We start from the raw sequence: 13888 nt of genomic DNA on the forward strand, positions 1-13888 counted from the left end.
TGTATTATAATCCCGAGCGATATGTCCCCATTGTGGAACTCGAAAATCGGCAGTTAAGAAAACAGTTGGCTGAGGCCAAAAAGCGGAACGAGGAGTTGGCCAGGATAGCTGTGGAGGCGCAGGCTGCTCAGCCTCAACCTCCACCTGAGAACCAAGCCCTACCTCCATGGGACGTCCATGTTCCTCCCCGCAGGCCTCATGGGCGACCTCGCAAAAACGCTACCACAAGAAGAACAGAGCAACCTCTGCCGCCAGTAGAGCAACCTGCTCTCTTGAGGCCCCGAAGAAACACCTGGGCTAGAGCTCCGGTTAACTCAACTGCTGAGTTACCAGCTGAAACTAGGAATAACCGAGCCCCTGCAGAGGCTCAGACTCAAAATCCTGGTAACAGGCAGAATGTTACAGAGCCAGCACAAGCGAACACGATACCATCCAGACCCCGAAATGGGTGGCAGCCACTGTCACCCATACGGTTCCCTCCATTGCCAATAAGATATCCCTCACTGCCTCGAAGGAACACACAACCAACTCAGGGTGATAGGGAAAGGCGGGCTGGGCGGAAGCAAGGGAATGGATAAGCGGCTAGAGAACGGAAAGGCGCCCAGCCTACGAGAAGCCAAATGTTTCGGTCTCGCTCTGCAGAGACGAGGCAGCCTGAAAGGAACACATCTCGAAACAATCATACGACGAGCCTTGCCAGTGACGACTCAAGGGACACCAGATCAGTCAGTATGTATGATCAAGGACGCAGAAATACTGGGAGCCAAAGGAACCACCCTGACTTGCAGGAACACCTGAATCAGAATCGGGGTAGTGGTAATCCTTCGAACCCAGATCTGAGAGATCTCCTAAATGGGTGCAAGGATCCCCTACAAAGGCGCGAGCCTGGAATTATGATCAATGATAACCAATTTCAGGAGAGACCCTCTGTGGACCCAGTTCAGGATAGAATTGACCAACTGGAAAGAGCATTTAGGCTCTTACAGAATGAGCAAGGTCGGAAACAGAACGAAGATTCTGATGAGGAGCTCGAGCCATTCGCTCCCCACATTTCCAACACTCTGTTTCCTCAAGGGTTTCAGATTCCTCATGTCCCACCTTTTGAAGGGGAATTCGACCCGTATAGTCATTTGAGTACATTTAACACTATAATGAGAGCAAGTAATGTGGGTTACGAGCTCAGATGCATGTTATTTCCAGCATCTCTTATAGGACCAGTGAAAAACTGGTTTGAAAAATATAAGAGACATTCAATCACTTCTTGGGATCAGTTGTCGAAAGATTTCAAGAAGAAGTGTAGAGTCATGATCGGGGTAAGACCCGAGGCATCGACCCTGACCAACGTTCGACAACAACCAAATGAAACGTTGAAGAGCTACCTTACAAGATTCAATCTGGAGGTTGCCCGAGCTCGGGATGTAGACGACAACGGTCATTTAATGGTCGTCCAAGCTGGGGTAATGTCGAGAAGTCCCCTTTGGGAAAATATGCAGAGGAAGCCTGTGAGGTCCTTAACCGAGTTTATTCGACGAGCTCAGAGGTTTGTCAATGTAGAAGAGGCGAGGTCAACGCTGAATATGACCTCTCAGCCCATAACTACAATGATAAACGTAAACTCTGCCTCGACCTCGGCAGATCCATCAGCCTCGAAACTGTAACGCCCCGATTTCCCGAGACGTTACTTAGGGAGTCCATTTAAAAATAATAAACAATAAATACTTTAAGACACTAAGAGAACATATGTATTTAAAATTTAAGCAGCAATGAGATCTCATTATTTAAAAATAAAAATGTTGGACGCTAGGTTTAATAACAAAACATAAGGAAAATAACCATTCAAGTCTGAAAATTTAAAAACATAACATTTATTTCTAAAAACATAAAATAACTGGAGCCCAGCCTCTAACATGTTTCGTCCATGCCTCGAGCCCGCACCACTCACTACTTTGCTTTGCCTTTACCTGCACACAGAGTACCCGTGAGCTAACGCCCAGTAAGAAGAGCTATGTAGGACATAACTCCCCAAACCAGAAAACATAAACTTTCAACTAAACATAAATAAACATCATAAGCACAATAATCATCGTGTGATATATAAACACCATATCACACTAACATAATGTGAGTTACACTCACACACATAAATACTAACAAGTCATGTTGATCGGACATGAAATGTAATCTGCCTTGCCTGCGCTGTACTCACACTCGGCATTCCCACGGTGGCTACTAGTCTAGCCTGCGCTGTACTCACACTCGGCCGTTCCCTCGAGACATCGTTGCCCTGCCTGCGCTGTACTCACACTCGGCAGTTCCGTGGTGGCATCCTATTATCATGAGTTATACACACCCAAGATAATTCCTGCAAGTGCTATACTCACACAAGCAGCTAAAATCTAGTAGCACGCCTACTCTATCCTCTTAGCATGTCTACTAACTAAAATCTCTAGCACTATCCTCATGCTAGTCAACCTAATGCAACAATTCAGGTCACAAATATAATTACATAACTAACAAATAAGAAAACAAGGTTGTACGCATAACGTACACCCTATGCGCAGATGTCCACTCTTCTTACCTTACACAGTGCGTTTTCCGCTGACGTGTCTCGAACCACTCGCTGCGTCACCTCGATGACCACTAGCTCCTAGACGTCCAATTACACAGCGAAAATTTAGGAAAAAAATAAAATAGGCGTTAAGGTTTTGTTTCGAAACCTTAATTATCGAAATAATTTAACTATGCCATTTTAACATGCATGACACGTAAATTAAAACAATTTTCCACAAAAGGTCCAAACCATCATGTCACATACACAAACAATGATGTTTCTAACATATCGCATGAATTCATATAATTACTTTTTATGTGAAATTACCAAAATACCCTTTAATATCATAATTACATTAAAGACTCAATAATTTTATAAAAATTATCATATGACAACAAAATTTAATAAATAACTTTTCCAGAACCCTAAATAATCAGCAAATTCTCATATACGACCAGAAAAATAATTTTTAACATTTATAAATTATTTTTCCTCAATTTCTCAAATAAAACCCAAATAATATAAATAAATACACAACCAAGCCCAAAAATCAAACTAACATACAGAACTGTTTAAAATTCCAAAATAAACTTATAAAAATTATTTTAGAATTTTCTGGGCAAAATAACTAATTTTCTTAATTAATTTATAGAGAAACTAATTAATTAAAGAAAAATTAATAACTGATTAAAAATAGAATCTAACTATACAGATCGGTTTCTACACCCTACAGTAACACACAAAAATTATCTAAGGTTCAGAACAGTAGCATTAATATTTTTTTATATTTAAAATATAACATAAGCCAAATAAATCATGAAAATTTCATAAATGATACAAATTCGAAATAAAATTACAGAGAGCCTTAGAATCTCATTTTAAACATATACAAAAATTCTCAGAATTTTCAGAATACTTTAAATAATTTTCCACATTTATTTTCTTAAATCACACATTTAAAAGTAAATAATTGAAGAAAATTATCAAATACGATCAAAACTTAAATCTAAACGTACAAAGTCATTCTAAAACATACAGATATCATTGAAACATAAAATCATATTTTTCTGAACAATAAAAATATTTTTCATAATTAATCTTTATTTAAACTTCAATAAATCATAATAATTCAAAGAAAAATCAGAAAAATATGAAACCAGTTGGAAAATGCTCTAAAATTAATGTACTAATTTTTAAGATTGAAAAACCAAAAAAAACACCTCAGTAAACACCCAGATCGGGTTCGCCGGAAATATCGCCGGTTTTGTCTTCTTCTCCGGCGACGGCGACTCTATGGCTGACTTTTGCTGCTTTCCAATCCTTCTCTTGCTTGGAAAATGATCCCCTTATGTCCAGAACTTCAAATCAATAGACCCCAGCCCAAAAAGATGTCCGTAACCCCTTGTTCCGAAGTCTTCTTCTCCAAGTCCGGTGTACCGCCAAAAATGGAGCTCAAAATTAGTTTTTCTTGCTCTAGACCATTTCAGCCCATTTCTTCACGTCAAAACCGATTATTGGAGTCCCCTAAGCTTGTTTATCACCACCCACACACACCATACACTCTTGAACACACTTAAATCCAAAATTATCCAAGAATATGCATTTTCTTGGATAAAAATGGTGAATCACAATCCGAGGCTTTATAAATGTATTTCTCACACTCAAAATGTTTATTTCCTCCCCTAGAATGATTCTACAATGCTCTTTACTGCCCAGATTTTTCCCAAGTGCAAGAACTCAAAAATTTCTTCTCTTTAAAAAAAACGATAAGAACACTCTCTCTCTTCAATCCTTTGATTCCCTCAATATTCCCACGATTTCTTCATCAGATTATCATGGTAACACGTTTTGGAAATAGGTTTTAAAAAAAATAAATTAGCGTTTGAAGTGGTAAAATCCTCTTTTCAAGGAATTTATTTATTTATTTTCTTTAAAAAAAATAAAATAAATTGACTAAGTTCCACAACTGATATTATCAGTTAAATTTCAAAAATTTAATCAATTTTATGAATATTTAATCATGTTAAAACAGAAGAAATAAAGTCTCTAAAATGCCCCTTGAACCAATCCCATACTTGAGGGTATTATGGTCTTTTCACAAATTCTAATATTTAATATTATGTAAGTCAAAAATTACACATAATAAGATAAAATAATTTCAAGCATATTATTATTACTATTATGCTCATAATAATAATAATAATTACTATTATAATTTTTAAATAAATAAAATAACTTAACCCGAGCCATTATTTATTCACTTGACATTATTCTCATGTTGTGATTCCACAAAAACTCAAACATGAGAAACCATGAATTTTATTTCCATTGGAAGTCATACATATCCAATAATCCATCAAAGGAAAAGAAAAAAAATGACAAGGATGCACACAATGGGAAATTTACGAAATTGCCCTTCCGGGAAAACGGATATTACAATTATCCCCCCCTGAAAAGAAATTTCGTCCCGAAATTTTATTCAAACAACTCGGGATACTGCTGCAGCATATCAGACTCTAATTCCCAGGTTGCCTCCTGAACAACACTGTTCCTCCACAATACCTTTACAAAGGAAATGGTCTTATTCCTTAGAACTTTGTCCTTTCGATCGAGTATTTTCACTGGACGCTCATCGAATGACAAATCCTCCTGCAAACCCAAGGTCTCGTAGCTCAGCACATGCGATGGGTCGGATACATATTTTCGAAGTTGTGACACATGAAATACATTGTGCACCCCGGACAATGATGGTGGTAAAGCTACCCTGTAAGCCACATTGCCCACTCTATCCAAAATCTCAAAAGGTCCGACATATCTGGGACTTAGCTTTCCCCTCTTGCCAAACCTCTTCACCGAGATTCCTTTCCTTGGAGTCACACGAAGAAATACATGATCACCAACTTCAAACTCAACATGCTTGCGCTTTAGGTCTGCATAAGACTTCTGTCTACTCTGAGCTGTGACCATTCTAGCCCTGATTTTCTGAATAGCCTCATTGGTGTGTTGCACTGCATCGGGTCCAAGTAGTTTTCTCTCTCCTAGTTCATCCCAGTGAAGTGGGGACCTACACTTTCTTCCATACAACATTTCATATGGTGCTACCCCGATGGTAGATTGGTAGCTGTTGTTGTACGAAAACTCAATTAGTGGCAAGTATCTACTCCAGGATCCCTGAAAGTCAATGACACACGCTCTGAGCATATCTTCTAAGATTTGATTTGTTCTCTCAGTTTGACCATCCGTTTCTGGGTGATAAGCTGTACTGAACTTCAACCGAGTTCCCATCGCTCTTTGCAAACTCTCCCAGAATGATGATGTAAACCGAGCATCCCGATCACACACAATAGAGTACGGTGTCCCATGTAGCCGTACTATCTCATTCATGTACAACTCGGCGAACTGATCCATAGAATAAGTCATGCGCACTGGTAGGAAGTGAGCTGACTTAGTATACCTATCCACAATTACCCAAATTGCATCGTGCTGTTTTGTGGTCCTAGGTAACCCCGTCACAAAATCCATAGATATCTCATCCCATTTCCATTCAGGAATATTCAACGGTTGCAATAGCCCCGCTGGTCTTTGATGTTCTGCCTTAACCTGTTGACAGGTTAAGCATTTTGCCACATATTCCACTACATCCTTTTTCATTCCCGGCCACCAATACAATACCTTAAGGTCATGGTACATCTTAGTGGTCCCGGGGTGAACTGAATATGGGGTAGTATGAGCTTCTGCCAGAATCTCTTTCCTCAGCTCATCATTGTTTGGCACACAAATACGCCCCTTGAATCTGATTAGTCCAGTATCTGACATAGTGAAATCCTTGGCATTCCCATCCTGCATCTCTTGCTTTAGGTCACTTAACTTCTTGTCTGCATTTTGTCCTTCCCTGATCCTTTCTAACAAGGTGGACTGAAGTGTAACCTTTGCAAGTTTTCCTGTGATCAGTTCTATACCAGCGCGTTCCATGTCTTCTAGGATCTTCCTTGATACTCCTTGTAAATAAGAAACCATTCCCGGCCCTCTGCGACTAAGTGCATCCGCCACAACATTGGCTTTACCAGGGTGGTATAGTATGTCGCAGTCATAATCCTTGACTAACTCCAACCATCTCCTCTGTCTCATATTTAACTCCTTCTGGGTGAAGAAGTATTTGAGGCTCTTGTGATCGGTGTAAATCTCACATTTCACCCCATAGAGATAGTGACGCCAAATCTTCAGTGCAAAGACAACCGCTGCTAATTCCAGGTCGTGTGTCGGATACCTCTGCTCATAATCTTTCAGTTGCCTAGAGGCATAGGCTATCACCTTACCAGACTGCATCAGTACACATCCCAACCCTTGTTTTGATGCATCACCGTAAACCACGAACTGCCCGTCCTCTGAGGGTAAGCTGAGTACAGGTGCTGATATAAGCCGACTCTTCAATTCCTGGAAGCTCTGCTCGCATTTATCTGACCAATTGAACTTCAGATTCTTTCTTGTCAATTCTGTCATCGGTGCGGCTATCTTTGAAAACCCTTCGACAAACCTCCTATAATAGCCCGCCAAACCCAGAAAACTTCTGACTTCCGAGGCATTCTTTGGTCTTGGCCATTCTTTCACTGCAGCAATCTTTGCAGGATCTACTTTCACTCCTCCATCGGTGACAATATGACCCAGAAAACCAACCTCAGATAACCAGAACTCACACTTCTTGTATTTGGCATATAGCTGATGTTGTCTTAATCGTTGCAAGGTCAGACGTAAATGAACCTCATGTTCTTCTTCTGTCTTGGAGTAGACCAATATATCATCTATGAACACAATGACAAACTGATCCAAGTACTCCTTGAAAACCCTGTTCATGAGGTCCATAAAAGCTGCTGGGGCATTTGTGAGTCCAAACGACATCACCAGAAATTCGTAATGCCCGTACCTGGTTCTGAAGGCTGTCTTTGGTATATCATCATTCTTGATCCTCAATTGATGGTATCCCGACCGAAGATCAATTTTTGAAAACACCTTGGTCCCCTGAAGCTGGTCAAACAGATCATCGATTCTTGGCAAAGGATATCTGTTCTTTATTGTGACCTTATTCAGCTCCCGATAATCAATACACATCCTCATAGACCCGTCTTTCTTCTTGACAAAAAGCACTGGTGCGCCCCAAGGAGAATAGCTCGGTCTGATGAACCCCAACTTTAGTAATTCCTCCAATTGAGTTTTGAGCTCTTTCAATTCTGTTGGTGCCATTCTGTATGGTGCTCGAGATACTGGCGTTGTCCCGGGCATCAGATCAATTACAAATTCTATCTCCCTGTGCGGAGGTAAACTTGGCAGTTCTTCTGGAAAAACATCGAGGAACTCAGCTACAACTCTTGTCTCTTCAGGTCTCCTTTCTGTCTCTTCGGTTTCATTGACCATGTTCACGAGATACCCCAAACATCCGTGTTGCAACATTTCTCTAGCTTTCATCGCTGATATGATAGGAGTTCTGGGTTTCTTGCTTATGCCTTCGAACTCAAACGAATCTCCACCTTCCGGTGCAAAGACCACTTTCTTGCGTTTGCAGTCGATAGATGCACCGTATTTGGAAAGAAAATCCATCCCCAGAATTACATCAAAATCATACAAATCTAATACAATCAGGTCTACATACAATTCCCTCCCACCTATCCATAAAGGTACAGCTTTAACCCAATTTTTAGATATTACAATTTCCCCAGAAGGTAACATAGTCCCAAACCCCACATCAAATATTTCACTAGGTGCATTTACAACATTTACAGTTCTACTAGAAATAAAAGAGTGTGATGCACCAGAATCAAATAAAACTTTACATGTGATATTGGCCATAGGGATCTGACCTGTTATGACGGAAGGACTTGCCTCAGCTTCAGCTTGGGTGATGGTGAAGACTCTGGCTGGGACGTACTTGTCATCCTTCTTCTGTTCTTCCTTACTGCCAGATTGTTCCCATGTCGGACAATTGCGCTTCACATGACCTTCCTTCCCACATTTGTAGCAAACTCCAGCTCTGCACTCACCAAGATGGCGTTTTGTGCACTTAGGGCAAGGTGGAATGTTTCTGCTACCATTTCCACCAGGACGGTTGTCATTGTTGGGCTTGGGCCGTTTATCATTTCTGGCTTGGCTTGGCTGGTCCTGTACCCTTTTCCTATTGTCAGTGGAGGTGGTTGCCCCACTCTTCTTAGCATCTCTTCTAGCAACATTATCTTTCCAGATTCTCTCTTCGCTTCTTTCAGCCGTAAGAGCCATTTCCACCACTTCAGCATAGGTGAAAGCACCTCTAGAAACAATCTCCACATCCCGAGCTATCATTGGTTTTAGACCTCTCACAAACCGGTCCGCTCGTACCTTGTCAGTAGGTACAAGATCCTTGGCAAACTTCGCCAACCGATCGAACTTCTGTGCATATTCTGTCACCGAGAGATTACCTTGAGTCAGCTTGGTAAATTCATCCATTTTTGCTGCTAACACTGCTGAGTTGTAGTATTTATCATTAAACACTTGTTTGAATCCGTCCCAATCCATAGTGTTAACATCCCGTGATTGCTCCACTACCTCCCACCAAATCCGAGCATCTTTTCTCAGCATGAAAGATGCGCACACCACTCGTTCATTTCCTTGAACTCCCATCATGTTCAAGATCCTCTCCATCCCACTGATCCACTCCTCTGCCTGGACAGGATCGATGCTGCCTTCAAACACTGGCGGGTGTTGCTTTCGAAACCTTTCAAACAAAGGCTCCATACGATTCTCCGCAACTGGTAACCCTACGATGGCAGGTGGCTGACTAACCATTGGTGCTTCAGACCTTACAGGTGGCCCAGCTTGCTGCCTCAGTTGATTGATCTCTGCGTTCTGTCTTTGAATGGTCTCTTCCATTCTCGCAAAACGTTCCTCCCATCCTTGTGGCGGTTCGGGCTGTGCTGCATTCATTGCTGCTCTCCCCCTACCTCGACCACGTCCTACTCTGACTGATCTACGAGGGAGCATTCTCAATTTCCTGAACCACACACGTAAATAACTTATAATGAAAAGGAATTATTGCGGTAAGAGATCATTATAAGAGAACACTAAGTACATAAATGTGCATAGTCAAAAAGCAAAAATTCTTAAGTAATCTTTAACCGCTTACAGTACAGTGAGTCGAGCTCGTCCTTGGCGATGAACTTTACATGTTAGGGCTTATCACAGATTCTTTAGGACCGTTTTGCTCTGATACCATACTGTAACGCCCCGATTTCCCGAGACGTTACTTAGGGAGTCCATTTAAAAATAATAAACAATAAATACTTTAAGACACTAAGAGAACATATGTATTTAAAATTTAAGCAGCAATGAGATCTCATTATTTAAAAATAAAAATGTTGGACGCTAGGTTTAATAACAAAACATAAGGAAAATAACCATTCAAGTCTGAAAATTTAAAAACATAACATTTATTTCTAAAAACATAAAATAACTGGAGCCCAGCCTCTAACATGTTTCGTCCATGCCTCGAGCCCGCACCACTCACTACTTTGCTTTGCCTTTACCTGCACACAGAGTACCCGTGAGCTAACGCCCAGTAAGAAGAGCTATGTAGGACATAACTCCCCAAACCAGAAAACATAAACTTTCAACTAAACATAAATAAACATCATAAGCACAATAATCATCGTGTGATATATAAACACCATATCACACTAACATAATGTGAGTTACACTCACACACATAAATACTAACAAGTCATGTTGATCGGACATGAAATGTAATCTGCCTTGCCTGCGCTGTACTCACACTCGGCATTCCCACGGTGGCTACTAGTCTAGCCTGCGCTGTACTCACACTCGGCCGTTCCCTCGAGACATCGTTGCCCTGCCTGCGCTGTACTCACACTCGGCAGTTCCGTGGTGGCATCCTATTATCATGAGTTATACACACCCAAGATAATTCCTGCAAGTGCTATACTCACACAAGCAGCTAAAATCTAGTAGCACGCCTACTCTATCCTCTTAGCATGTCTACTAACTAAAATCTCTAGCACTATCCTCATGCTAGTCAACCTAATGCAACAATTCAGGTCACAAATATAATTACATAACTAACAAATAAGAAAACAAGGTTGTACGCATAACGTACACCCTATGCGCAGATGTCCACTCTTCTTACCTTACACAGTGCGTTTTCCGCTGACGTGTCTCGAACCACTCGCTGCGTCACCTCGATGACCACTAGCTCCTAGACGTCCAATTACACAGCGAAAATTTAGGAAAAAAATAAAATAGGCGTTAAGGTTTTGTTTCGAAACCTTAATTATCGAAATAATTTAACTATGCCATTTTAACATGCATGACACGTAAATTAAAACAATTTTCCACAAAAGGTCCAAACCATCATGTCACATACACAAACAATGATGTTTCTAACATATCGCATGAATTCATATAATTACTTTTTATGTGAAATTACCAAAATACCCTTTAATATCATAATTACATTAAAGACTCAATAATTTTATAAAAATTATCATATGACAACAAAATTTAATAAATAACTTTTCCAGAACCCTAAATAATCAGCAAATTCTCATATACGACCAGAAAAATAATTTTTAACATTTATAAATTATTTTTCCTCAATTTCTCAAATAAAACCCAAATAATATAAATAAATACACAACCAAGCCCAAAAATCAAACTAACATACAGAACTGTTTAAAATTCCAAAATAAACTTATAAAAATTATTTTAGAATTTTCTGGGCAAAATAACTAATTTTCTTAATTAATTTATAGAGAAACTAATTAATTAAAGAAAAATTAATAACTGATTAAAAATAGAATCTAACTATACAGATCGGTTTCTACACCCTACAGTAACACACAAAAATTATCTAAGGTTCAGAACAGTAGCATTAATATTTTTTTATATTTAAAATATAACATAAGCCAAATAAATCATGAAAATTTCATAAATGATACAAATTCGAAATAAAATTACAGAGAGCCTTAGAATCTCATTTTAAACATATACAAAAATTCTCAGAATTTTCAGAATACTTTAAATAATTTTCCACATTTATTTTCTTAAATCACACATTTAAAAGTAAATAATTGAAGAAAATTATCAAATACGATCAAAACTTAAATCTAAACGTACAAAGTCATTCTAAAACATACAGATATCATTGAAACATAAAATCATATTTTTCTGAACAATAAAAATATTTTTCATAATTAATCTTTATTTAAACTTCAATAAATCATAATAATTCAAAGAAAAATCAGAAAAATATGAAACCAGTTGGAAAATGCTCTAAAATTAATGTACTAATTTTTAAGATTGAAAAACCAAAAAAAACACCTCAGTAAACACCCAGATCGGGTTCGCCGGAAATATCGCCGGTTTTGTCTTCTTCTCCGGCGACGGCGACTCTATGGCTGACTTTTGCTGCTTTCCAATCCTTCTCTTGCTTGGAAAATGATCCCCTTATGTCCAGAACTTCAAATCAATAGACCCCAGCCCAAAAAGATGTCCGTAACCCCTTGTTCCGAAGTCTTCTTCTCCAAGTCCGGTGTACCGCCAAAAATGGAGCTCAAAATTAGTTTTTCTTGCTCTAGACCATTTCAGCCCATTTCTTCACGTCAAAACCGATTATTGGAGTCCCCTAAGCTTGTTTATCACCACCCACACACACCATACACTCTTGAACACACTTAAATCCAAAATTATCCAAGAATATGCATTTTCTTGGATAAAAATGGTGAATCACAATCCGAGGCTTTATAAATGTATTTCTCACACTCAAAATGTTTATTTCCTCCCCTAGAATGATTCTACAATGCTCTTTACTGCCCAGATTTTTCCCAAGTGCAAGAACTCAAAAATTTCTTCTCTTTAAAAAAAACGATAAGAACACTCTCTCTCTTCAATCCTTTGATTCCCTCAATATTCCCACGATTTCTTCATCAGATTATCATGGTAACACGTTTTGGAAATAGGTTTTAAAAAAAATAAATTAGCGTTTGAAGTGGTAAAATCCTCTTTTCAAGGAATTTATTTATTTATTTTCTTTAAAAAAAATAAAATAAATTGACTAAGTTCCACAACTGATATTATCAGTTAAATTTCAAAAATTTAATCAATTTTATGAATATTTAATCATGTTAAAACAGAAGAAATAAAGTCTCTAAAATGCCCCTTGAACCAATCCCATACTTGAGGGTATTATGGTCTTTTCACAAATTCTAATATTTAATATTATGTAAGTCAAAAATTACACATAATAAGATAAAATAATTTCAAGCATATTATTATTACTATTATGCTCATAATAATAATAATAATTACTATTATAATTTTTAAATAAATAAAATAACTTAACCCGAGCCATTATTTATTCACTTGACATTATTCTCATGTTGTGATTCCACAAAAACTCAAACATGAGAAACCATGAATTTTATTTCCATTGGAAGTCATACATATCCAATAATCCATCAAAGGAAAAGAAAAAAAATGACAAGGATGCACACAATGGGAAATTTACGAAATTGCCCTTCCGGGAAAACGGATATTACAGAAACCCCCTGCTGAAAATCCTTCCAAAAGAAAGAAGAATGAAGGAAGTAACCACGAGGCAGAAATGGGAAAGGAGTAGAAAGGGGAAAGATACTTCTCCATGTAAAAGGTGTATACCGAGCTCAACGAGTCTTGGGAGAATATTTACCTTGCTAATGAAAACCAGGTCCCTTTCAGGCGTCCAGACCCCATGAGAAATCAAAAGTCCAAGAGAGACTCCAGTAAATATTTTTGATTTCACAGAGATACTGGGAACACTACTGATGAATGCAGGCAACTGAAGGACGAGATCAAAGGACTGATCATGAGAGGATACTTCAGGTAGTATGTTAGGAACCAAAACAATAATCATGCCTCTACTAGCCAAAGGAAAGTTGTGCTGTCACCTGCTCAAAACAACAATTCTCGAGCTAGGGAAGAAGAGAGACCCCCTTCGATTGATGGAGAAGATGTAGTAACCATCTCGGGCGGGCCTCACCTCGCAGGCTCGGGTAAGAACGCCCAGAAGTGATACATGAATGAGCTAAAAACTGGGGACGAATCCCCTTATGAACCCAAACCCAGAGCTCCAAAGTACCAAAAGGTTGAATCTCAGCCTATAACCTTTACTGAGGACGATGCGTCCCATGTTCAGTTTCCTCACAACTTCCCACTGGTCATCACTCTCCAGCTCGCGACACTACTACAAAAAAGGGCAATTGTGTCAGTCAAACGCGTCAGTCAACGCAGTTGACTGACGCTGTTGACCAAAAATTAGCATTT

The 13888-nt window shown here is 39.0% G+C and overlaps 1 protein-coding gene across 3 annotated transcripts; it reads right to left on the reverse strand.

The window, feature by feature from the left end:
• Positions 1-1703: 1703 nt before the first annotated feature.
• Positions 1704-12564, reverse strand: LOC133819744 (uncharacterized). Of its 3 annotated transcripts, XM_062253069.1 has the most exons (5): positions 11909-12564; positions 10716-10784; positions 8404-9566; positions 2579-2647; positions 1704-1961 (listed from the first exon to the last, which is right to left on the reverse strand). In XM_062253069.1, exons 3-4 carry the CDS (start codon positions 9554-9556, stop codon positions 2580-2582), a joined length of 1221 nt encoding a protein of 406 aa, XP_062109053.1. In that variant the 5' UTR covers positions 9557-9566; positions 10716-10784; positions 11909-12564; the 3' UTR covers positions 1704-1961; position 2579. The 3 variants fall into 3 exon arrangements, 2 of the variants coding, with proteins under 2 accessions (XP_062109053.1, XP_062109052.1); XM_062253068.1 differs by lacking the exon at positions 1704-1961 and having other exon boundaries at positions 1962-2647; XR_009886444.1 differs by lacking the exons at positions 1704-1961; positions 8404-9566; positions 10716-10784; positions 11909-12564 and adding an exon at positions 3772-4438 and having other exon boundaries at positions 1962-2647.
• Between the last annotated feature and the right edge of the window lie 1324 nt (positions 12565-13888).

This window comes from Humulus lupulus, chromosome 2 (assembly GCF_963169125.1).
Source record: "Humulus lupulus chromosome 2, drHumLupu1.1, whole genome shotgun sequence".
In the NCBI taxonomy this organism is placed as follows: Eukaryota; Viridiplantae; Streptophyta; class Magnoliopsida; order Rosales; family Cannabaceae; genus Humulus; species Humulus lupulus.